The following is a 25,597-nucleotide window of genomic DNA, read 5'->3' on the forward strand; positions in this document are numbered from 1 at the left end:
AGCTTCCATTTAAGTCTGAATACTGGTAATTAAATCTTTTATAAAACTCTTTGTCTATATCGGTAATTGATTTCTTTAATTCTGTCCATTTATCTACATCCAAAGAAATACTTTGTCTTCCCAGTGGAGAATTAATTGTTATAATAATTTTTGTATCAGTCTGAACATTTCTAAATTCCACTTTCATATCATGAGTAATAATAAAACTTTTAAACAAATCCATTCTAAAATTTACCTGAGCACTCAAACAGCAGCTTGAAGTCCGTGATGCAAAATAACATATATCACTCAACTATCACACCACTTATATACCAGTTAATCACGTGTAATTATGACGCAAATATAAGTCAAAGTTCATGGTTAAGCTAAATAAGCACATCCAAAGTTCATGTCAGATAAGTTAATTAGTTGTTATAACGTTCCTCAAATGCTTCACTGATTGTAGGAAATATTTCTTGAAATTTTTTCCATCTTTCACCATCCAATTGAATTACACTATCTCCCAACTCTATTTTTACATATGCATTAGTTTTATTATCCCCAACTACTATCTTAAAATTATCCACAATTGAAAACACTTTGTTTTGCTCCTTTTTAAAATCATGCCTTTTAATAAACTCTTGATCAATTTCATGTAGATATGGTTTTAGTTTTTCCCATGCTTGAGCATAGATAACAAAATTATCACCATTAGATTCAAAAGCAATATATGTTTTATCATTAACTTCTCTCAGTAAAACCCTAAAGTTTTCAGAGATATTGAACATTCTTTCTTCCTCCATCCTTCTTAATGGGTGTCAAGAACTATACTAAATGATATAGCAAATAATACACACTTTTATACCAAAAAACAAGCTTTATTTTATAACTAAAAATCACTTAACAAATCTCTCACAAAATGATTAGCATCTTCCTCCTGAACACATGTTACTTTACGATCTTGTAATGGTTCACTACTCCTCTCTGACGGTGCATACTTTGTCTGTGCTTTGTACATCGTTGCATCACCAGGTGACCAGCTAGTTGAAGAAACAAACCCACTCTGAACAGGTCGCCCTGAGCTAGAATCAGCTTGACGTTCGTATTACCTTTGATATGGGAGAGGAAAATCCAGGTAAAGGTTCCTTCTTAAATCCTGGCCAGGAGGGTTTCTTTGAGGCTGCTGCTGATTGTCTTGCTGAGACATTATAGTCTGTTCACCATGAAATCTCATTAATAAATGGCAATTACCATATAATGCAATATAATAGCAACTGTTTAGAGCACGCTTATCAGAGATCAAGTTAGCTCAGTGCCAAAGTATTAGACTCAAAGTGGTAGGGAACCAAGGCATTGCTCACTTGATCTCATTTTATGAACTTTTTGCTCGAATAGTTCATTATATTTCTGATAGGTTGCGCAGCAAGCGCTTTACTATTCATATTGTGAACTTTATTCTCGATTAGTTTGTTACATTTCTACTAGGTTGCGCAGCAATCGCTCTGATACTACTCTATAATCCAACAAACCTATATGAAAACCTCAAGTAAATAATGCACTCGCCTTTTGAAACAAAAAGCTCGGTTCCAGAAGAGACAGTGTTTTTCCAAAAATCAAGTTCCAGAACAGACATTTACTCTCTACTGATGTAATTGAATCTGTAAGTTAAGACAAGTATGCGAAAACTACAGTTTTCCATTAGCTCAAGCCTAAATTATATTGTATGTAATGTAGCTTGTTATATTTCTTTATTTTGTCACGTAAAAACATTTAAATTATGTATGATGTATAAATATAAAAAAATTTAACAACAAATCCATTTTAAAGTAAAGTTTAGACATTGTTACGGTCGACATTGGTACATTATCATTGGCGAAAATGCACATGCACATTAACATTAATGCGGCTATGTGTTTAAGTTGAGACACGTTTGTAGAAAACACTAAAAAGGCAATCTTCTAAACAATTTTAAAATATTTACAACTTTAATTATATAGAAATGTTCATAACACAGTAAGTAATTCCATTAGTTGCATAAGCTTTTACGTGAGTCTTTTTAATTAATTGAAAATTAAGTCTGTAATAACTCTTAAAATAGCTCCTGTAATACCGGTACTTGATAATTGCTTGATTTCTAGCAACGAGTACACAAGTTAAAAATTCAACAATGCATTAACATAACAAGCTCTCTTTCACGCTGCAAGACTAGTAAACGGCAAAAGTAAGGCAGAACGGCAGAACTGCGGTATTGGTTTACCATACACGCCTGCAACGATGTGCTGCAAACCGCGCGACGAGTAGCTAAATGAACCGTAGAGTAAGTGAGCCTTCTAATATTTGTAGAGGGTTCACTTACTCTACAGATCATTGTGCCAATGCACTGTAGAGTAAGTGAGCCGTCTTCTATTTGTGTAATAGTTATCATGAAATAGGCTCGTATAGTATACGAGCCTACTCCTGTAATTTATTTAAATTCAGTATTTTGGCTCGTATACTATACGAGCTTATTCCTGAATTATTCAAGAATTCATACGCTTGGCTCATAGGCACAATGATCTGTAGAGTAAGTGAACCCTCTTCATTTATTTGATATTTTTGATCGGCTCGTATAGTATACGAGCCTGTAGTGCAAGTGAACCTTCAATATTATTTACGAAGCTCGTATAGACTATGATTTGTAGAGTAAGTGAGCCATGTGTTTTAAGAATTACATATTTGGAGGCTCATTGTGTCAATGATTCGTAGAGTAAGTGAACCCTAACCCAATTATATATGAGTCATTATATATATATAAATAAAAGTAATTGAGTAATGTTACATATGAAAGGACTTATGGTATAAAACTAAAATGAGAAAAATTTTATTTATTACATTGAATTCATGTAACATAATTAATAAAAAAAAAAATTAAAATCTACTATTTGATTTATAATGGATAAACTACCGAGAGTATTCAATTCGTCAAATAAAGTGTTACAAAAAAACCCCTTTACTTATTCGGTGCAACCGATACTTAAATTCCGAAGAAAAACCCGTAACCACCCGGTACAATCGATATATACATTCGATATTTATGACGTCAGTATAAGGTTTCTGTACATGTGAACTTGTGCTCTCCTCGTCACTCGCCAGTGTCCTTGGTTGTCAGTGTCGGCTGTTCGGCTGTTGGCTGTTGCTTGCCATGCTTGCTAGTTTCCAGCTGCTGTCACTGAAGCTGATTTGCTGAACAGCTGAACCGAGGTTAGAGGTTAGGTTATGAAAAGATTATATATGTTTACTTTTCGATTCTGAAGTTTGGAAATAGAAGTTTTTTTGTTGTACTAACATATTTCAAAACAAAGGTGAGTTATTAAATTAATATGTAGGCTACATACTTTTGGTGGCTGCACTTTACTTGACGTAAGTTTTGTTTTTGTTTTTCAATTCTCTGCATGGTGTGTTGCAGGCTTAGGCTAAGATTTTGATGTATTGACGTTTCCTTGTACATAATATCAGGAAATAAATCGTTTGCTTTCAGGAAATAAATCATTCTCATTCTCTCTCATTCATTCTCAGTCCTACACTCATTCGAATGAAAATATCGATCGATATATCGATTGTTCATTCGATATATCGTTTGGTTAGTTAGGTAAGGTTAACCTAACCTAACTACCTAACTAACCAAACGATATATCGAATGAAAATATCGAATCGAAAAAACCAATCGAATGAGTGTAGGACGTCAAGTAAAGTGCAGCCGCTATTAATTCTTTAAAGCCTTTTTAACATTTTGTATGTGGGCTGCCAAGGCTGGCATTGATGCAACTTTTGGAAGGCAGGAAGCTTAATGTGGATACTTTATTTGTTTTCCTACGAATTATATTTATTTATAAGTCAATGAGCCATTTATTAGGCCAGATCAACATATACAGTAGGCCTACATGCATTAGCCAAGTCAAATGAATACTTAATTGTTAAAACATATTGATTATCTTACAGTGAAAACAACAAAGTATTTACAAGGGTAGACTTCTGTATCTGTTGGCACAAACAACCGAATGAAAATATCGACTGATATAACTTATCCATTATTCGATATATCGTTAGGTTAGTTAGGTAAGGTTAACCTAACATAACTAACCAAACGATATATCGAATTAAACAATCGAATAATCAATATTTTCATTCGGTTGATTGTGGCAACAGATACGGAAGTCTACCCATTTAACTTACAAGCAACCACAAGTCCATTTAACTAATGTTTACAAGTAGACCAGACCAGACCAACTCCTATGTCGTTGCCCAACACTTGTTGGATAGACTGCGTCAAATAAAATTACAGTAATAAAACTAATAAAAAAATAACATTCTTATTTAACCAATATTTAAAAATAGAAAAACTAGTGATGGCGGTGCATATTATATGTTCGAGAAGTACTCGCCAGACACTTCCTAAAAAGAGTACAGCGGCTCATTTGTGAGTTTGTTAAAAATCCGCATGGAGAAAGCTTTCATGTCTTCAGTGTGGGCCCAAGGCGGTAACATGTTGTAGAATCGCATGGCTGGGATGGGATGGGCTGCCAAGGATCTTGATAACCTGCATCGACGAATGTCAAGTTTCTGTGCATGCCTGGTGTCATGTTTATGGAGATCACCCCTCTGTTGATATTCACCTATGTTATTCTTGAGATTAATCAAGCCGTAATAAACATATTGGCTGAAGATGGTCATAACCTTAAGGTTGGCGAATAGGGGCTTACAGTGGTCTCTATAACCAGCGGCTGACAGCACTCTGACTGCCTTCTTCTGCAGACGAAGCACTTTTATACAGCCAGGAGCATGTCCCCAGAGCAGGATTCCACATCTGATATGGCTTTGAAATAGGACATGATATACATTTATCAAATATTTATCAGTGACGACCTCCCTAAGTTTCCACAGAAGAAAAACCACACGGGAGAGTTTAACACATACATGACTGATATGTTGTTCCCAGGTAAACTTAGGGTCTAGGCTGAAGCCCAGCAATTTCACGCTGCTTTGCTGATCAATATTCATTGTTTTGCTTAAAGTGCATAACATCCTCTGGGTCTTGTCTCCATTCAACTGTAGCCGATTTCTGGCAAACCAGATTTTAGCAGCATCCAGTGCAGCTTCTGCCTCTATCAAAACTTGGTTTATAACTTTCCCTCTAGTTATTATTGAGGTGTCATCAGCATACAGGAGTGCTCTGCCCTGGAGATGGAGGTCATTCACAACAATGAGAAACAAAAGAGGGCCCAGGACCGAGCCCAAAAGAGAGTTATTTATTTTCTAATAATCACATAGCCTAACATCCTATTCAGACAGGTGATTCGTCATTGTTACATTATTTTATAAAGTTCATATTTTTCCTCTCGTCAGTCAAAACTGACATAAGAGCATCTTTCCAGAAAGTCGGCGGATCCTCAACTTTGTTTGTGATTTGAATTATTATTTGTTTTGTTTAATCATATTGTTTTGATTTGAATATTTGAGCTACAGTATATTCATATTCCAGTTTTTTTTTTACACTTGAAGGAGGTCATGGAAGCACTTCAAGAACAAGAACTACATGAAAATTCTAAGTGTGAAATGAGGAACACTGTGATTGTGACTGGATTCGGGCCTTTTGGGAATCATACTGTAAATGCCAGCTGGGAGGCTGTCAAACTCCTGCACACCACTGGTGTTGATAAAGAACTTGGCATTTGTCTGGTAACCGAAGAGATCCCAGTAGCTTACAATGATGTGGGAAAGAAAGTTCCCACGTTGTGGGATTCTCATAAGCCGCTGGTAAGAAAATCCCTTATTTTATCTAGGCCTATGCAGGTTTTTTTACAGATTATTTATTTTCGCTGTTTAACTAAGGTTAGTTAATAATGCACTCAATGTTGGCACAACAAAAGAGTAAGTTATGTACAACAAAACCAACAGTGTAGAGTTGAGCGGTTGGCCACATCCTACCAATTGATTTCCTTCTGGACATTTAATAATCAATTTAGACCTAGTTTTTTGACAAGATTCATGGTAATAAAATAATTGGATTAAGTTAATAATTCCTCGATCATTGAAACCTCCAGCATTTTTTTGCCTTGCCAAAAATCGATTGACATTTCTCTTCCACCTTCTGCTACTTGAAAGTAGGTAATAAAAAGTCTTTTAAACACGTTTTTGAACTTCGTCCACCCACTTCATTCTTGGTCTGCCTAGTGGAAATTTCTTTCCTATTACCAGGCATACATTGAAAAAATACAATTGAATATTCTTCTCTTCTCTACTTATTTCCTGCTCTCAATTAAATATGTCCGTTTGTCTTTGTCTAATTCTGGCTGTTATTGAACCGCCACGAGTTTTATGGCCGTCCCGAGATACTTGAACTGCCACGATCATTAGAGCGGATTATAAGGGTCAGTTTTGTAGGTTTGTAAAACAGTTGAGCTGCCACGCGGGTTCTGCAGGTAGCGAGGGAACTTTTTGAAATATTTATCCCTCCAGTTTCCCACTTAGATATAGGATGGGATGGACTAGGAGTCAAGATTCAAGGCAACTGCGAGCAAAAAACTATGTACATCCTAGTACAAAAACACAACGTTAAGTATTAAGGATTTAGGTTTCTCATAGTTACTTCCTATTTTTTTTTAAACATACTACGTGTTTATTATATTTAATTTGTGTGCCAACATAAAAAAAACTTCAATGATGTTTATATGTCAGTATATGTTCTATACTAACTCTAAAGTTCTGTAATTTATCACCTTTAAAATATTGAAGACACATAAGCTGTTAGATTTGTTTTGGTTTTAGTTTGCTTTTTTTACTTTTACTTGAGTTAACATTTTGATTCTCCCATAGATTTTTTCATTTCAGGGAAATGACAGTACGTTTTTCTTATAATGTCGGATAGTGTTAAAACTTTTGAATTTTGTTTTAATTATTGTTTAATTATTATTTCAGCACTGTATATTTTAAAAACACAGCAATTGATGTTGCAGAGAAATGTTGCGTATATCCTACTCTTTAATACTTATAATACTAGCTATGTCTGTTTGTTTGTCTGTCTGTTATACAGGGTGGCTGGTCATCAGTGTGACAAATTTTTGTTGGCGTAAGTACAAAGTAAATACAGTGTAATGATGCATATAAAAGATTCCAAGTCCCAAAGAATTAATTATTTTATGTTTTTCCAAAATAACTATGTTTTCAAACTGAATACAGCTATTTCTCAATTACCTGTAAATGGATTTAAGTAGACAATGTCATTTTCGTGTTATACATTAAATTTTGAATAAGAATAATAGAAAATGACGGAGGATCAGTGGTAAAAACTCCATTGTAAATAGATTCAAAGATAAAAATTAAGATGTTTGATAAAAATTTAAAAAAAAACATTGGACTATTTTATTTGTTCACACCCTTACTTACTTACTGCTGGGGCGCTACAAATCGCAGTCGATTCTTCGCCTCGTAGATCAGCCTCTTCCACGCTTCTCTGTCCGCTGCCATCTCCACTGTCCCTCCACACTGACTCACATCTCTCTTAACTTGGTCATACCATCTCATTTTTGGTCTACCCAGTGGACGCTTTCCAGTTGGTACAGCAGAACATACTTCCTTCAGTCTTGTTCCTTCTTCCCTTCGCAATACATGACCTAGCCAGCCTAATCTTTTTGCCTTTATCAAAGCTATTATATCAGGGTCCTGGTATAACGCTCGTAGCTCTCTGTTTTTTCTAATCCGCCATTCTCCTTCTTCGTTTACTGGGCCGAATATTTTTCTTAGGACCTTGTTTTCAAAAACAATCAAGCGTCCTTCATTTCTTTTGGATAGGACCCAGGTCTCGCTTCCATACAATAATACTGGTTGAATAATGGTTTTATATATTCTTATTTTTGTATCAGATGATAGGAGTCTTGATGACAGTAGCTTCATACATGCACCTAAACATTTATTGGCATTTGCTAATTTACTTAATATTTCTGTATCTTCCATGTTAAAGCTATTTACAGTAACTCCTAAGTATTTAAAGCTTTCTACTGGTTCAATTAACTAGTTGGCTATATTGAAATTGGTGCCTCTATTGATGGGATGTCGTCCAAACTTTATTATTTTGGTTTTTTCCTCATTTAGTTCCAAACCCACTTTTTTACATTCTTGAATAAACTTGTCGGCTAGAAAACACAAATCCTCCGACTTTTCAGCCAATATCGCCACATCATCTGCAAAGGCCATGACATTTAAGTCTACACCCAATTTTAGGCCCCTCTTTAGATTTTTTACTTTTTGTAGAGCTTCTTCAATCGCTATGTTGAAAAGAGTAAGGGAAATCCCGTCCCCTTGTCTCACTCCTGTATTTATACTAAAGCTCTCTGACATTTCTCCATCTACCTTTACTTTCGCTTTTGATTCGTCAACACATAATCTTGTCAAATTTATTAACTTTTTAGGTATGCCATGTTTTTCCATTTTCCTATATAAGGTCCTTCGATCAATGCTGTCGTAAGCTTTCTTGAAGTCAATAAATATCCCATAAAAACTCTTATTATATTCATAATATTTTGAGATTCCCTGTTTAAGCAAAAATATTTGGTCTACTGTCGATCTACCTTTCATAAAGCCGGCTTGTTGATCCTCAATTATTGATTCTGTGTACGGATTTAGTCTCATTAATAGAATTTTTGAGAATATTTTATATACTGTGTTTAGAAGTGAGATACCTCTGTAGTTTGAGCAAGACTGTTTGTTACCTTTCTTATGTAATGGAATTATTATCGCTTCTGCCCACTCCTCTGGTATTATTTCATTATTCCATACATTTGTTAAAAGGCTATGAATTTCTTTGATTAGGACTTTTCCACCACTTCTAATTACTTCCGTTGTGATTCCGTCCTCTCCAGGGGCTTTATTGCATTTGAGTAACCTAATTGCTTCTTCTACTTCCTGTTCTGAGGGTGGTAAAACATTTGGTTCAACATTGTGGTAGCTTAGATTTTCTTCTATGTCTCTAATTGTCGGTCCATCACAGTTTAGAAGTTCTTCAAAATAGTCTTTCCATACTTTAATGCCTGATTCTTTATCTACTACTACATTTCCACTTTTATTTTTAACTCCATAGGTTCTTGCAGAGAAACCACTTTTGAAAAATCTAATTGTTCTATAAAAATCCCTGGTGTTGTTCGTGGTTCTGTCGTTTTCTGCTTTGGTCAGTTTTTGCTTCAGAAAGTTTCTTTTACATGTTTTAAGCATTTGTTTTGTATTTCTGTTAATTTCACAGTATTCTACTCTAAGCTGCTCTGATTTCCTCTTCTCTTCTTCATTGTCAGCTCTCCTGCTTGCAATCCATTTGATCTTGATTTCTCTTCTTCTGTTTACCAAGTTTGGCACTCGTCCGAGAACCATGGATTTTTCTTAGTCTTCTTTTTCTTACCACACACTTCTTTAAGTGTATTGTTAACCTCTCCTTGAACTCTCTTCCATTGTTTTTGGACAAGATTTGGTTCTGTTATAGGTGGTTCTGCGATTTCACCGGTCAGTAATTCAAACCTATTTTCTAGCTTAATCCTGAATTCCTTTTGTACTTGTGGTAACTTCAATTTCTCTGTGTCTAAGATTTCCTTTTTTGATGTTTTCTTCCTTTTTAACGCTATTCTTTGTCTTAGATTAACAAGTACTAAATAATGGTCGGTCCCAAATTCTGCTCCTCGTACTGTTCGCACATTCATAATGCTACTAGCATGTCTGATGTCTATTAGCACATGGTCGATTTGATTCGCAGTTCTTCCATCTGGAGATGACCAAGTCGCTTTGTGTATTTGTTTTCTAGGGAATATTGTGCTGCTAATTTTCATGCTCGTTGAAATAGCCAACGTTAGGAGTCTAAGCCCATTCTCATTTGTGGTTTCATGAAGGCTCTCCTTTCCTGCTACTTCTGCCCACATCTCCTCTCTCCCTACCTTTGCATTAGCATCTCCTAAGACTAATTTCATATCGTAGCATGGTAGTTTATTTATTTCTTCTTCTAATATTTCATAGAAACTATCTTTATCCTCATCGTCAGCTTCTTCTGTTGGTGCATAAATACTTAATATGGATAGATTTTTAAATTTTCCACTTATTCTAATATTGCACACTCTTTCATTTATTGGCGTGAAGCCTATCACAGACTCAGCAATATATTTTTTTATGGCAAAGCCAACTCCTCCGTAGTATCTACCATTGTCTGTACCACTATAATATATCACATATTCTTTGGTGTTGATTTTCCCTGCATAAGGCCATTTGGTCTCTTGTAGAGCTATTATATCTAGATTATATCTACTTAATTCTACATCTAATATATCACAGCCACCAGGTACAGCTAATGTTCTAACATTCCATGTGCCCATTCGTAAGTCCTTTGTGCGTATCCTAGTCTTTTCCATTTGTTCCCGTCCGGCTTCCGAGGCTTTAGTTCTACGATTCGTAACAGTTGTTTTTTCCAGAGTGGGTTGTCGGCCCAACGTCCAACCCCCAACCTGGAGGACCAGGGGTTTATTTTCCGAGTCGCCTTCTCGTAGGTTGGTGGCTTCCACCACAGCTCCAAGATCCCAACCTGACCTCGGTGTTACATCAGAGTGTCCTTCTCCTAGCCTTTGGGTATCCAAACCCTATCGTACAAGGTAGTACGGGCAGTGCTTATTTTATGGCGGCACTTCCTCGCCATGACACAGCACTGTCATCGGGCTCATGTGGACTTGCTGAGTGTGATCCTGCCACAGATCACCCTCCCACGCCCTCTGGTGCTGCCGCCTCGGTCCGGGACTGCTTATTCGGGTTACCCCTTATTCGCAGCTGTCCACCATATCTGATGGAACGTCCGCTATCCGCCAGCTGCGACCCGCTTGTTCACACCCTGTATGCAAGAAAGTGGCCGAAGCTTTCTAACCATATGCTACACTATTGAGGTTTAGATATTCTGATGTTTGTTTTAGTGGTTTGAATACCAGAAAACAGGAAACTTTTTTACTGTATTTACTGTTCAAGCTGAAACAAAAATACAACTTTTGCTTAATACATGCCGGCTTTCTATGTTTTAAATGTTAAAGAAGCTAATTTTTGGACTTGGAACCTTTTATATGTATCATTACGCTGCAATTACTTTGTACTTAACCCAAAAAAATTTTGTCACACTGATGACCAGCCATCCTGTATATACCTCGAAATCCAGCGGAAGGATTTTGACTAATTTTGGAATTAAGGACTTATAGCCCTAAAACCGTGATTGGTGACAGCCACTACGTTAAGAAAATTTGTATTTTGCTACACAGCTAATCTGAAAATTCAGAAATTTAATATTAACGTTATGAGTAATTAATGCTAGTTTGCGAAATTTTAAGCGAAAATGTTCAACATCGTTAACAAAAACATAAAAATATAACTTGAAATATATAAACGGTATGATTTTTCCACCGTTTCTACAAAAGTATATTCATAAAACTATTCTCATGCGCTTTTGAATATCGGGTTCAGAGCCTAGGTTGAGACAGCTACGGATTTTTGATTGGTGTTTGGCGATCCATCATTGCCTTCTTTATCACATAATAGGCACACTTTCAATCGAAAATTTATCACATTCATCACACATTACCAATAAGCTATTAACTCTTATTTAGAATTTTTCATTTTTATAAAACTGCCCAACAGAATATTAAATAGTACCAATATTTACATTGCACGTTGTTTTTAAGTGAACTGTCACCATATCGGCTAAGAAGCTCTGATATAAAACCAGGTTAATTTGAATCCATTACAGAATGTGCTGTCATTATACATTCTAGAACTCAATTATTGGTAATTTGTTCGAATTCGTTTGTACGTTAATTCAGGTCTTTGTGTTAGCCCCATTTTGGGCCTGAAATTCCAGCCCGTACATCGACATTTTTGTGAACACTTAAGTAATTTGTACAGGGGGTAAAACTCCAACTAAGCTACACAAATAATTTTTCTTGAGGGGGGGTTGAAATTCCAGCCCGTACATCGCCATTTCTCTGAAATCTTAGAAATATGTAAAGGGGGTAAACTTCCGGCAACCCGAAGAATTCACGCATAGTACCTATAGACGGCGTGGTATTCGGTATATGCCTATAGATTTGTACATAACTGTTAACATAAGCATGCAGTAAGTAGGTAAATTTTGTTTTCGCGTACAACAACTCAACATACAATTTGCATCTTTACTATTATGAATTATTTATTGATAACAAGCTTATATCAACTATGGGATGTTCAACTTTGATATCTTTATATTTATACCAGGCTTGTTTAATTCTTGGCTCTAAAATAACAACTATAAACCAACTAAAATATATAACAAACCAGTTATTTTTCAGGATTCCTTGACCTGATGAACAAAACTGATACAATACTTTTGATAAGATAGCTGTTTTTAATAAATTGTATAACCATGTTAAGAACTAATTATGACAACTTAAAAATATTTCAAAGCTAGCTTTAAATGTATTAAAGGAACCATGTTATGATTTACATTTACTGCAATTCTCAAGTCCACAATTATATCCACATTGTCCGTCAGTTGTAAAAATAATCACAGTTCAAAGTCTGTGATATATTTCACGTATAAGGGTGAAACAGATTTTTCCTACAGTCACCCAACAAAGTTGGCTTCCTTGCACTGTTTATAGTACAGAAAGCTGGTAATTGCTGCATTTACTTACTTTGTCACACGCTTTATACTTTGTCGCACGATTCATGTCTAGCGGATAGACGCACTAAAACAAATCATTCTAGTAAAAGGTCATTTAATTTACAGAGAATAGTTAAGTAGTGTAATCCACTAGATTCAAATCAGAAAAACTGTTGTTAAAACTGTTATTACCTAGGTTGCTAGGATAACAAAAAAATAAACAAATGATTAAAGTAAATACAGAACACATGGTTATTGTGTTAGACAGTTTAGTGGCACCACATTAGCCCCCTGCGGAGTCTGGAAGACCGGGCACTTTAAATTTCACAGTACGACCAGATCGGGTCACGTAAGGCTTGGGTTGGCTTGAGGGTAGGGTCTTGAGTGGGAACACTGTGGAGGGTGGATTTCTGGAATGTTTATTATGGATGGGTGTATGTGTTGAAGGAGTAAGATCTTGCAATAGATACGCGGGCTTTACTCTGTCCAACGTCACTTTCACACGTTTACCACGATGGATTATAGTCATAGTTTTATCATCACGAGAAACCACGGGAAACGGTCCAGTATAAGGTGGTTGTAGTGATCGTCTAACAGAGTCATCTCGCAAAAATATGTGAGTACACCGTTTTAACTCCTGAAAAACGAAGGTCTTTGGTTTATCATGCCAAGATGTGGGCACAGGTCTTAAATTTGACATGTGTCGACGTAAGCGAACTACATAGTCAGCCGGGTCCTCCTCACGAGTTGTGTCTTGAGGGAGGTCTAGAAGTTCTCCAGGTAGACGGAGTTGGTGGCCAAAAACTAATTCGGCAGTAGATGCCTGAAGGTCTTCACGATATGCGCTGCGAATGCCGAGTAGTACGATGGGAAGTGCTTCAAGCCATGTTGAATCATTGTGGCACATGAGAGCTGCCTTAAACTGCCGATGGAATCTCTCGACTAAACCATTAGCACAAGGGTGATAGCCGCAAGTTCTGATTCGCTCTACACCGAAGGTCTTTCCAAGGGCACGAAATAATGCTGACTCAAATTGGCGTCCTTGATCAGTTGTGATGCGCAAGGGTGAGCCGTAACGGGAAAACCAGCACATCACCAGAGCCTCAGCTACTTCTTCTGCGGTGATGGTTTTCAATGGATGAACTTCTGGCCATCTGGTGTAGCGGTCGATAGCTGTTAGGCAATATTTGTATGGACCGGATGGTGGAAGTGGTCCAATGATGTCAATGTGAACATGATCAAATCTTGATGATGGGAGTGAAAACGATCCATGGGGTGTAAATACATGACGGGAGATCTTAGCACGTTGACATTTCTCACAGGCTCGGGCCCAGTTTCGACAGTCTTGTTGAATTCGGGGCCAAACAAAGCGATTAGAAACAAGTTTTGCCGAAGCTTTGATGCCAGGGTGACTTAGATTGTGTATAGAATTAAAAAACTGAGCGTCTAAGGGGCTCAGGGACAAAGGGTCGTTGTACTGAAGTTGTTGTGTCATAGTATACATCAAGGTCTGTTCCAGGAATTTTGACAAGCTTCAAATTAAGAGATGTCTCTCCCTTAAGGATCTTATCTTATCTTATCTTATCTGACAGGGGCAGGTCGAGAACTTAAAGCACTTCATCCGAAATCGAATTATTGCGCACCCCAGATACTTAATTGCTTTCTTGTTGACCTACAAGTTGAGGCGCCCAATGAATGCCTGTAGCTTCCCAATTAGTTCATCCTCAGGAAGAAATCTACCTCTAGCCATATTTCCAAGAGTTATCAATCTAGCGTCAGAGAGCTCAATACAATCAAAGAGTAAGTGATCAGCTGTCTCTTCTGACCTATCACAGTACCTACAGATCGGTTCACCATCATATAAGCCCATCCGTTGTAGATGTTTCCTGAATCTTCCATGACCAGTTATCAGTTCAACAATTAATTTAATTCTTCGTCTGTCTAGTCTCAAGAGGTCACAGGCAACCTTTTTGGAAGGCCTAAACAGAGTAAGCTTGCTGACCCTAAGAAGGGGAACATCGACCCAGCGTTTGCGATGCTTTTCCTTGGCCCATGACGCAATCGCAGAACATACACTGTTTCGTGAGATGCCACAGAAGGGTTGCGGGCCTAACAATGATGTCGCAGAGGCAGTATTTGCCAATCTGTCTGCAGCTTCATTTCCTTCGATGCCTGAGTGTCCTGGTACCCAGCAAAGCGTAAGGTCATTTCTCCTACCCAACTCAGACACAGAAGCAAGACAATCCCACACGAGCCTGGAGTTGAATTCGTAAGAGTTTAATGCTTTTAAGGTCGCTTGACTATCAGTAAAGATATTGATTGTTTTGTCTCTGATATCTTTGTTAAGATGTTCTTGAGCACAAACTAGAATGGCAGTGACCTCCGCTTGAAAGACAGTTGGGTACACCCCCATTGGAAGACAAATACCAGTGCCTCCATTCATCCAATGCACACCTGCTCCAGTGCCCCCATTTTTGATCTTAGAACCATCAGTATAGCATTCTAAGTCACCTGTGGGTATGGGTCCTTTTCCGCCAGACCAATCCTTCCTATCTGGTATTAGTACTTTGAAAGGCTTTCCAAAGGAGTATTTTTTGGACATGTGATCTGAAGGTAAGTCCAATTCATCATTATGTACCACCTGAACAATTTTAGAGTGCCCTTTATTGTTCCCTGAGGCTATCCATAAGTTTTCGCATCTAAGGCGTTGGGCTGTTTTACTTGCTACCACCTTAATATAAATGTCAATAGGTAGCATGTCAAGCAGACAGTCAAGTGCCGCTCCAGGACAGCTACTTACTGCCCCAGTTATCATAATAAGAGCAAGCCTCTGAACTCCTGCTAAAGCTTTGACAGCTATAGTTGATTCCATCTTTGGCCACCACACAAGCGAACCATATGTAAGGGCGGGTCGAACAACAGATACATACAGCCAGTGCATAAGTTTAGGCTGTAACCCCCATGTGCCACTTACCATCCGCCTGCATGCCATAAGGGACCATTTGCCACGCTCAATAACTTTTTGAAGGTGTGGTCCCCAGTGAAGTGATCTGTCCAAAATTACACCAAGATACTTCACCTGATTCTGCAGCTCTATTACAGTACCCTGCAGTCTTAGTGGGCCGATCCCGTCCAGTTTCCTCCTTCTTGTGAAGGGTACCATTACAACTTTCCTGGGATTTATAGAGAGCCCAACATCCTGGCACCAACGGTCCACTACCCTTAAAGCTCTATTCATAAGGTCAGTTATGGTTCCGTGGAACTTTCCAACCACAAGGATTGCAACATCATCAGCATAACCTAAGGCGAAAACCCCACTTTCGTTGAGGGTCCTTATAAGGTCGTCTGCTACCAAATTCCAAAGTAGAGGAGAAAGAACCCCCCCCTGAGGACATCCTCGAGTAGTTCTTGCCTCGATCGTATCATTGTGGAGTGAGAGCCTAACCTTCCTACTGAGAAGCAAGGATTCAATCCATCTACATATTATACCGTGAAAACCTCTTGCTCTCACCGCATTAAGAATCGCTGGAGTACCAGTATTGTCAAAAGCACCTTGAATATCGAGAAAGGCACCCAGGGCCACTTCACTGCTCTCTAGAGCTTTCTCAATCTTGCTTACAAGATGGTGCAACGCAGTCTCGCATGATCTTCCTGAGACATACGCATGCTGATTAATATGTAAAGGATGTGTCCTAAGAGCTGTATCCATCATATATCTTGAGACCAACTTCTCTAGGATCTTAAGAAAGAAAGAAGATAGAGAAATGGGTCTGAATGACTTAGGGTCAGTGTAACTATCCCTTCCTGGTTTAGGAATAAATGCAATACGCGAATTACACCACCCTAAGGGAATGTGTCCTAACGCTAAGCTGGCTCTGAAAAGTTTACAGAGTGGGTGTATAATTGTATCAAGACCCTCCTGCAAACAAACAGGTCTTACCTCATCAGGACCCGGCGATTTGAAGGGTCGTAATAAGCCAACAGCCCATCTTACCTTGCTGAAGGTGACTATGCGGCAAGCAGTGCTCCACATAGAATGAGTGGCACGACGGCCCAGGTTAGGCCGCTCTGGACTCACCTCCTCCTGCTGCACTTCAGAAACAATACAACCAGGGAAATGAGTTTTTACCATAACCTTTAGTATTTCGGTAGGTTCAAAAGCCATTACACCATCCGGTCCCTCAACGGCACCCAAAGTAACATGCCTGTCTCTAACAAGTACCTTATGTATTCTAGAAGTATCCTTGATACTCTCTAAATTTCCACAAAAATTTTTCCATGAGAGCCTTTTGGCCTTACGTACTGCATGGTTATATTCTGTGAGAGTTGTATGGTATGTATCCCAATTATTGGTTATCTTTGCTCGCCTAAATTGGGCCCTTACTCTCTTCCTAAGAGAGGCAAGTTCAGGACCCCACCAACTAGCCCTGTTGCTCTTTCCCTTGCTCAAAGGACAATTATCCTCAAAGGATGTAACTATGCACCTAGTTAGACGATCTGCCGCCTCGTCAAGCGCATCAACTGTGTTAATAGGAGATGTGTTCAGGTTCGAGGCAATTCTGCCCCGAAGATCAGCTCTGAAGGATGCCCAGTCGGTTTTAACTGGGCTCCTGAATAAGCGAACCTCGCCGCAGAAATTCCCCAACCCGAAGACAATGTGCCTATGATCAGACAGGGATGGCTCAAGGGACACTGACCAGTCAATAATCCTGTCAGCCATACCCGCCGAACACAGGGTAAGATCAATTACTGATTGGCCTATCCTGCTTAAAAAAGTTGGTTCTGAGCCTACATTTGCAACAAGTAGGCCGCAAGAAGCTATGTATTCTAGAAGTGACCTACCTCGGTTGTTAGTGTCCCTGCATCCCCAGGCCGTATTATGGGCATTGGAGTCGCAGCCTATCACGAGTTCAGATCCAGACTCGTGTGCGAGGTCGACCAATCTTCTGACCTCGGCCGATGGGAGCAGTCCATCGTCGCCCTGTGGCATGTAAACAGAGGCCAGCAGCAGATTTATGTTGGATTTAGTACATACAGTCTTAATTACTGTTACGTCCCTCGAACAAAGCTCTAGAACTGGATTACATTTTAGCCCCTCTTTAACCCAAATGCAAGTTCTAGGGTGTGGTACAGATGCAGAGAAGATGCTACCCTTTATAGTTCCCATCCCCGCAATTCTAAAATTATTGATCCAGGGTTCTTGAATCAAGGCATAATCTAAGGACTGCTTAACCGTGCTCAGACAGAACACAGCCGTGGCAGCCTTACTGTGTTGTAGGTTCGCTTGAAGAACCTGAGTCATCAGAGGGAGCACCAGAGATAACTCTGAGCTGTATTTTCCCCAGACCCAGATAGATAATCCAGCCACGATCTTTCAGAACCTGCGCATTCATTTCATCAATAGCAAGAACAAGAATCTGATGATCATCCTTCCTCTTCCCACCAATGACGCGCCAGTCCTTTGTCGTGACACCAGGATTTTGTCGCTCAATCTGAACAAACACTTTAGAGGCTTCGACCTTGGCCAAGCGCCTGTCAGTGCGTAGGAGCACTTTGGTCGTGCGCAACAGATCCTTATAGTCTGCTACAATGACCTCCATACTCCCCTCACTTCCCAGCGCCAGCTTCGGTGCCACCCTCTTTAGCCAGTCAGTTGTTTCAGAATTACCACAAGTTACGACAAGAGCACCCTTCTCATGGTAAATTTTTTCAAACTGATGAGGAATGTTGGCGCCGTCATCACCAAACACCAACTCCATCAGTTTGTCCTGCAACAAATCACATTCCTCAACAGAGAATCTCGCATCGGGATAGGCCGCTGGAGCTACTGCCAACTTGTGACCCACAAGCTGATCTCTGTAGCTGGCCTTTCCTGCAACGAGTCCATCTGCTGATTGATTAGAGTTTTTATTTCTCTTAGAAGGAGGATTTTGAGACGACCCAGGGTTACTATCGGATCCGGTTCTACGCATCGGTGATACGCCTGAACCTTCCCCAGGAGAACTCAGGGACTCTCGCTTCCTCTTTCTCCACTGTCTGTTAGGGATCCACGTGCCCTCAGCCTTTTTCTTTTCTCTAACAGACATATTGTACTCAGTTTTGGTCATAACTGTAAAAGTGATCTCAGAGTCGGACGAAACATCCGCCAGAGATGGAGAGTCGCCAGCACTGCTGGTGTTTAGTGGCTTATTCAGGTCTGCATCTAACCTGTGGCAAAGCTCAAGCACATCAGTAGATGAATTGGGTGGAGTTCTTGCTGTTAAGGAACTTCTCGAGAAGACCTCTGGCGAGTCCAGGATCTCCCCAGGTTCCGTCTCCATAGCGGTGTTCTGCACAGTAACATTATCATTGTTAAAGGAAAGCTGATCGTTGCCCTCCCCAGAATCCATGGGCTTGTCCTCCAAAAAGGAGGAGTGGGATTCCCCGCTTGAGCAGGTACCCACCTGGGGTAATGATTCCGTTCGTTTACTTTCAGCCATTACTAAAACAAGAAAAGCAAAAAAGTTAGCAGTTTAGCAGCCGAACCGTGACCCACTCACTACGCCTGCTAATATCCAAGACTGGACCCTTTCGGGGTAGGACCCCTCATCGTCTCCAGCTCAGTCCTGTCACAGCTGCACACATACCTGTAACAGTTAAGGACCTTAAGGATCTCTTGTAGCTCAGGGTCAGAGTCTTGATGATGTGCCAAAGTTTTGGCATCTACAATGCTGGGAGCCGTAGTTGACAATGAATCTACACGAGAAAATGCGTCAGCTACTAGGTTGGCCGATCCAGAAACATGTCTTATGTCTGTAGTGAATTGTGAAATGAATGTTAGTTGGTTTTGCTGAACAGGAGGTAGTTTTTCACGTTTTTGACTGAAGGCAAATGTTATTGGCTTGTGGTCTGTGAAAACTATGCAATGATTTGCCTCAAGGTAGTGACGAAAGTGACGAATGGCGGCATATACAGCGAAAAGCTCACGGTAATAGGCTGGCCAAAGGGATTGTTTTGGTGTCAGTTTCTGTGAAAAGAAAGAGAGAGGTTCCCATGTTTTATTGTCAACCATCTGCTGGAGAGCAGCTCCTACATGGGTACTCGAGGCATCACAGAACAATGCGAGAGGGGCCTTGTGGTCAGGGTGAACAAGCAAGGTAGCATTGGAGAGATGTTCTTTGCAGGATAAGAATGCAGCATCCAATTCAGGAGTCCAATTTACAGGTTGGTTTCCACGTAGAGATGAGAGGGCATCATGGAGAGCTGCTTGTTGCTTGGCTGCTGAAGGAATGAATCTGCGGTAGAAATTCAACATGCCGAGAAAACGACGCAAACCTTTTGCAGTAGAGGGACGGGTGAATTGTTGCAGAGCCTCAACACGTTCAGGAAGTGGTCGAGTACCAGCAGATGATACCTCATATCCTAGGAAGGTAACCTTTGGAGCTTTCAAAACAGTCTTATTTACGTTAACGAGTATGCCATAATCAGAAAACCGATTGAATAGAGTTCGTAGATGGGCTTCATGTTCAGTCTCATCCTTAGAGAAAACTAAGACGTCATCTATATAAGGAAAGCAGAAGTCTAAACCAAAAACTACTTCATCGATGAAACGCTGAAAAGTTTGTCCTGCGTTGCGGAGGCCAAAGGACATGAAGGGGAATTCAAACAATCCAAAGGGGGTTGTAATGGCTGTCTTCGGGATGTCTTCAGGGTTGACAGGGATTTGTGTGTAGGCCTTCACTAGGTCGATCACAGAGAAATACTTGCAACCTCTGAGAGAATGGGTGAAATCGTGGATATGTCTAACAGGATATCTGTCAGGAATAGTCCTAGCGTTGAGAACACGGTAGTCTCCACAGGGGCGCCATCCATCAGGTTTCTTAGGGACCATGTGAAGGGGTGATGACCAAGGTCCATCAGATCGACGTGCAGTACCATCGGTGAGCATGGCATCAAACTCGGCTTTGGCTATAACAAGCCGATCAGGAGCGAGTCGACGTGGACGAGATGAAACTGGGGGGCCAGGGGTCGTTTTGATGAAATGCAAGGTTGAATGGAGCACTTTTCTTGGTGTACCAGAGGGTCGGGTAATCATGGGAAATTCTGCCAGTATTGATGAAGTTGGAGAATTGGGTGTGATAGTTTTTATGCTGAAATGAGGGATTGAGGTACATTGACAAAGAACAGAAAGGTTTGTTACACTGTCAATCAACCGTTGATTACGACAGTCAGGAAGCAATCCAAAGTGTGCTAAAAAGTCAGAGCCTATAATCGCTGTATTAACATCAGCAATGACAAAATTCCATGTAAAAGCTCGTCTCAGCCCTAAGTTTAATGTTAATGTCATCATACCGTAGGTGTGAATGGCAGAGTTGTTTGCTGCACGAAGTTCATATTCTATATGCTTTTGGTTCTTACAAACGAATGATTTAGGGAGGCAGCATATGTCGGATCCAGTGTCAATCAAAAATTTTGTATTAGTTGTACGGTCGACGATTTGTAGGCGGCGCCCTCCAGCTTGGCAGTCAGCTGACGCCATCACTGGCTGCCTTTGGAGTTTGTCGGAGAAGTGAAATTGCATGGTGGAATGCACTTCTCAGCTTGATAGCCAAAACGCTTGTGGTACCAGCATAGATTGGTTTGCTCTGTAGTGTCAGAGGAGCTACCTGCGTGATAACGACTACTAGACAAACTCCTCTGACGTGACCTAGGTCGCCTGTCACGTAGGGAATCAACATCTTTACGCATATTTTTCATTTGCAACTCCAAAGCAGATAATTTTGATAAAACTTCAGTTAATTTTGGGTCATCAGAAAATGAAGATTTAGGATTTGGTGAATTAACGGCATTCAAAGATGTAGGCATACTAGTGAGAGAATGGCAAAAAGATGCATTAGGTTGGACTGCTAGAATTTTGTCGGCAGTAATTGCAAGTGTGTCAGTTTGGGCACTTGTTTGGACTTGCAAAATACTTTGTACATGAGCAGGAAGTCTCTGCATCCAAATAGTTTTCAGTAAACTATCTTGGATTGTGGTCGAACCTACTAGTGATCGAAGGTGGCGTAGGAACTGAGAAGGAGTTTTGTCACCTAGTTCCTCCTCCATCAATAGCTGACGAATGCGTTGCTCCTCAGATAGAGACAACCGTCTGATTATTTCAGACTTAAGAGTAGAGTAAGGAGTTTCAACAGGTGGATCTATTATAAGATCCTCCACTTCATTAGCATAGCGCTCATCAAGATGTGAAATTACATAAGAGTATTTAGTTGTTTCACTCGTGATGTGAGCCAGTGTAAACTGAGCCTCAACTTGGGCAAACCAGAGCCTTGGTTTCTCTTTCCAGAATGGTGGAAGTTTTATGCTTACCCGGTGGATGTGATGATCTTCATGTCGTTCGTCGGAATGGGCTGTATGATCTGGCTGATGCTGTGGTAGAACTGGTGGAAGATCAGGTAGGTTGGCTTCTTGAGGATGTACAGAAATGTGATTTTGTTCTTGTCTTCCATTCAAATCTTGAAGTTGTCTTTGTAGGTTGGCATTCTCACTCTCTAATTGAGCTAGGCGCTCCAAAAGTTCTTGGTCCATGGCGTAAAACGATAATTTGGGGAAAGGTGAAAAATAAATGAAGTTTTGGTAGAAGGTTGAAATTTAATGTAGGAAAAACATCAATTTAGTTTGAAATAATTTACTTGTTAGTCGGGGTCACCATTTCTAGCGGATAGACGCACTAAAACAAATCATTCTAGTAAAAGGTCATTTAATTTACAGAGAATAGTTAAGTAGTGTAATCCACTAGATTCAAATCAGAAAAACTGTTGTTAAAACTGTTATTACCTAGGTTGCTAGGATAACAAAAAAATAAACAAATGATTAAAGTAAATACAGAACACATGGTTATTGTGTTAGACAGTTTAGTGGCACCACACATGATTTGGCGCACATCGGGATTCAAACCAAACAACACAAAACAGCGTGGTTTTATTATGCACGTAATCTGGGTACTCTTGGAAATAGGTTGGCTACACTTAAATATAATAATACTATGATAACTTTACTAGAGTTATTGTACTATGATAGCCTGTACTAATAACTACAGTTTGTTGCTTGAATTATTATTGTTCCTTATATCTTAACTCTTATTCCATCCTATACCTAAGTGGGATAATGGAGGGATAAATATATCAAAAAGTTCCCTCGCTACCTGCAGAACCCGCGTGGCAGTTCAACTGTTTTTCAACCCTGTGAAACTGACCCTTATAATCCGCACTAATGATCGTGGCGGTTCAAGTATCTCTGGACGGTCATAAAACTCGTGGCGGTTCAATATTCCCCCTAATTCTCCAAAATATTGTCAGTAACGGTTCAATTATTTCAGCTCGTAATCCATGTTGGAGTGTCAAATCTTGCAGAGAAGATCACACTGGAAACAGCCGCTCAAAAGTCTGGTTACGAGAGATGTGATATTTACGGCCAAACCCCATCTTGCAAGGAATGCTGCTTTGGTTCAGCCCCAGTGTTACAATCTGAACTTGATTTGTTGGATGTAAATGACAGAATAAATGCATCAGCAGAAGTACAAGCAGAAATATCCAAGGATGCTGGAAGGTAGAGTTTGATAAAGTTTGTTATTATATTTGTTATACCCGTGTACACAATTATATTTTGTAACTGTAGGTATGTTAATATCACAAGTGATGTGAGCATCTAGTTTAGACCAACCTAGTTAAGTTTTATGTAGGCCCTATAAGTTTAAACCTAGGTGTCAGGAATGTGCCCCAAATTCTTTTTTAAGTTATTGTTAGTGAGAGTAAGTTTTTGTTGTTCAATAGATTGCAGAAACTTGCTATCCTTGGGTGTTTTACTATCCTAGTGGGTAGATTAGAGTCTTGGATTCGGTGCAAAAATGATAGTTTTGTTCCCCAACATGAACGAAACCTGATATATACGGAACAAATATTTAAGGGGTCGAATGGAAGGATCTGTAATTCTTCCATTTGGATCTGGAATCTGATAGCATATTCAGGTGGGAATGAACCTCGGGTATGAAAAGATTAGTAGATAAAGTTTATTTTACACAACAACGCCAAGATATTTTTGTTTATATTTTAATTTAATCCATTCCAAGCAGTATACTAATCTGAACCCAAATTTCTTTTGTAATTGGAGTGAAAACAAACTTTATTTTACAGAGGCGTTGGAAATACAAAAAAATATTATACTATAGTAACCTGCAACAATCATGGGTTACAAAAAATTATCCAATATTTTCTGTTGGTCAAAATCAGTTTATAAATAATGGTAATCACTTTAACATCTTCCACTATACCGTATTCAAACATTTCTTGCTCAATGACAATTTTAGTTATTTGTTACATTCAACTATCTGATCGTAATAACAGTTTAACATTTGGAATGTTACAGGTATTTATGCGAGTACACATATTACACATCCCTAAGTATTGACAGTTCAAGATCCCTTTTCATCCATGTTCCACCTCTAGATGCACCTTACTCTGCCGAACAGCTTGCTAGAGGTTTGGCCGATATTATCAGGTGTTTGGTGGATCAGCTGCGTAGTAAGGCTAAACATGTGTTGTCAGCATAGAGCAAACAGTGGGCATAATAACAATTGTTTCAGAGGGTGTCATAAAAATGTAGAGAGAAAGTACAAAATGAAATGTGCTGAACCTGATTATTAAATGTACAAACCGGATTACAATGTGCAATACATCCAGATTCAATCAATTTAGGTTTTCACGTGCCAGAAAGATTCCTGATCCTCGCATGTCAGAATTCTGAATTCTGATTCTCACATATAAGGATTGTAAATTCTGATTCTTTGACACCAGGATCAGTCTTAGTTATTATTTAGGCCTATAGGTCGTTTGAATTATGTTTCTAAGATTATTTATTTCAATGCGCCTACCAAACATTGAGTACCGTATCTAAGAAACTAAATAAGTCAGGGTTATTATACAGTAAGTGCCTAGTTTAAAACTATAACCAAAGAGAAGAATACAGGTATGTCTACAAATTATATAATATCTTAGTCAATGTTTGACCAGCTAGTCTTCAATGATAAGATAAGAAAATAGTATTTTCCTAAGTAATCTGTGACCAGGAGTTTTGTTGAAGGCATCTATTATATGTGTAGACATTATGCCTTGTAATTTTCTGCAATCAACCAGAAGGCACAAATAATATTTTAATAATATTAAATTTTTTATAAAAATAAACCAAACATGTAGAAGATTACTTACATGCACTATTAATAGGATAAGACCTTTGAAATAAATTACCAAATAAAATGTTGATATATTGCACAATACATTCGTATTAGACAGAATTTATTTATTATATCATTTATTTTATATTAGTATCAAGTACGGTGATTGTTTTATGAATTGTAGTTTGTAGTTAGTAATAATAATAATAATTCTTTTATTGCAGTGGACAAAGTACATTGCATTACAAACGTCAATAAATAATGTTTGTGAAAAAATCCATGTTAGATCTTACATTTTGTCACAATTCACAATAAGTGTCAAAATTTTATATTATGGTCAAAAATATTTATACGTATTTATTTATTTACTATCATTATTATAATATTATTAATATAAAAAATTTTTTTTAAATGTATTCATTTATATAGGTAATTTTTTATATAGTTTTTATGATTAGTATAATTTAAGCAATGTACTATAGTTCGGCCGCTTAGAAAGCGACCTCCTCCAGCATTGGTTTAACATTAGCGCGCAGGTCGTTTTCTAAGCGGCCGACCTATAATCTTACCTCTTATATGAACATTATAAAACTTATTTAAGTATTGAAGTTTCAATTAATCAATTATAATTAATTGAAACAAGTTTAACTAAATGATTGCATTCATTGTTGCAACTTCATTGTAATCAAAATGTATAACTATATGAATTTAATATAGATAAGTTGTAAATTCAA

General features: G+C 38.7%; 1 protein-coding gene across 2 annotated transcripts; it reads left to right on the forward strand.

The window, feature by feature from the left end:
• The first annotated feature begins 3,208 nt into the window (after positions 1 to 3,208).
• Positions 3,209 to 25,597, forward strand: LOC129005715 (pyroglutamyl-peptidase 1-like). Of its 2 annotated transcripts, none has more exons than XM_054434687.1 (4): positions 3,209 to 3,320; positions 5,498 to 5,772; positions 23,013 to 23,242; positions 24,059 to 25,597. In XM_054434687.1, exons 2-4 carry the CDS (start codon positions 5,524 to 5,526, stop codon positions 24,240 to 24,242), a joined length of 663 nt encoding a protein of 220 aa, XP_054290662.1. In that variant the 5' UTR covers positions 3,209 to 3,320; positions 5,498 to 5,523; the 3' UTR covers positions 24,243 to 25,597. The 2 variants fall into 2 exon arrangements, with proteins under 2 accessions (XP_054290662.1, XP_054290661.1); XM_054434686.1 differs by having other exon boundaries at positions 3,214 to 3,320; positions 5,518 to 5,772.

Source organism: Macrosteles quadrilineatus, unplaced genomic scaffold (assembly GCF_028750875.1).
Source record: "Macrosteles quadrilineatus isolate MER2022 unplaced genomic scaffold, UCM_ALF_1.0 Scaffold_31__1_contigs__length_1484076, whole genome shotgun sequence".
Taxonomy (NCBI): Eukaryota; Metazoa; Arthropoda; class Insecta; order Hemiptera; family Cicadellidae; genus Macrosteles; species Macrosteles quadrilineatus.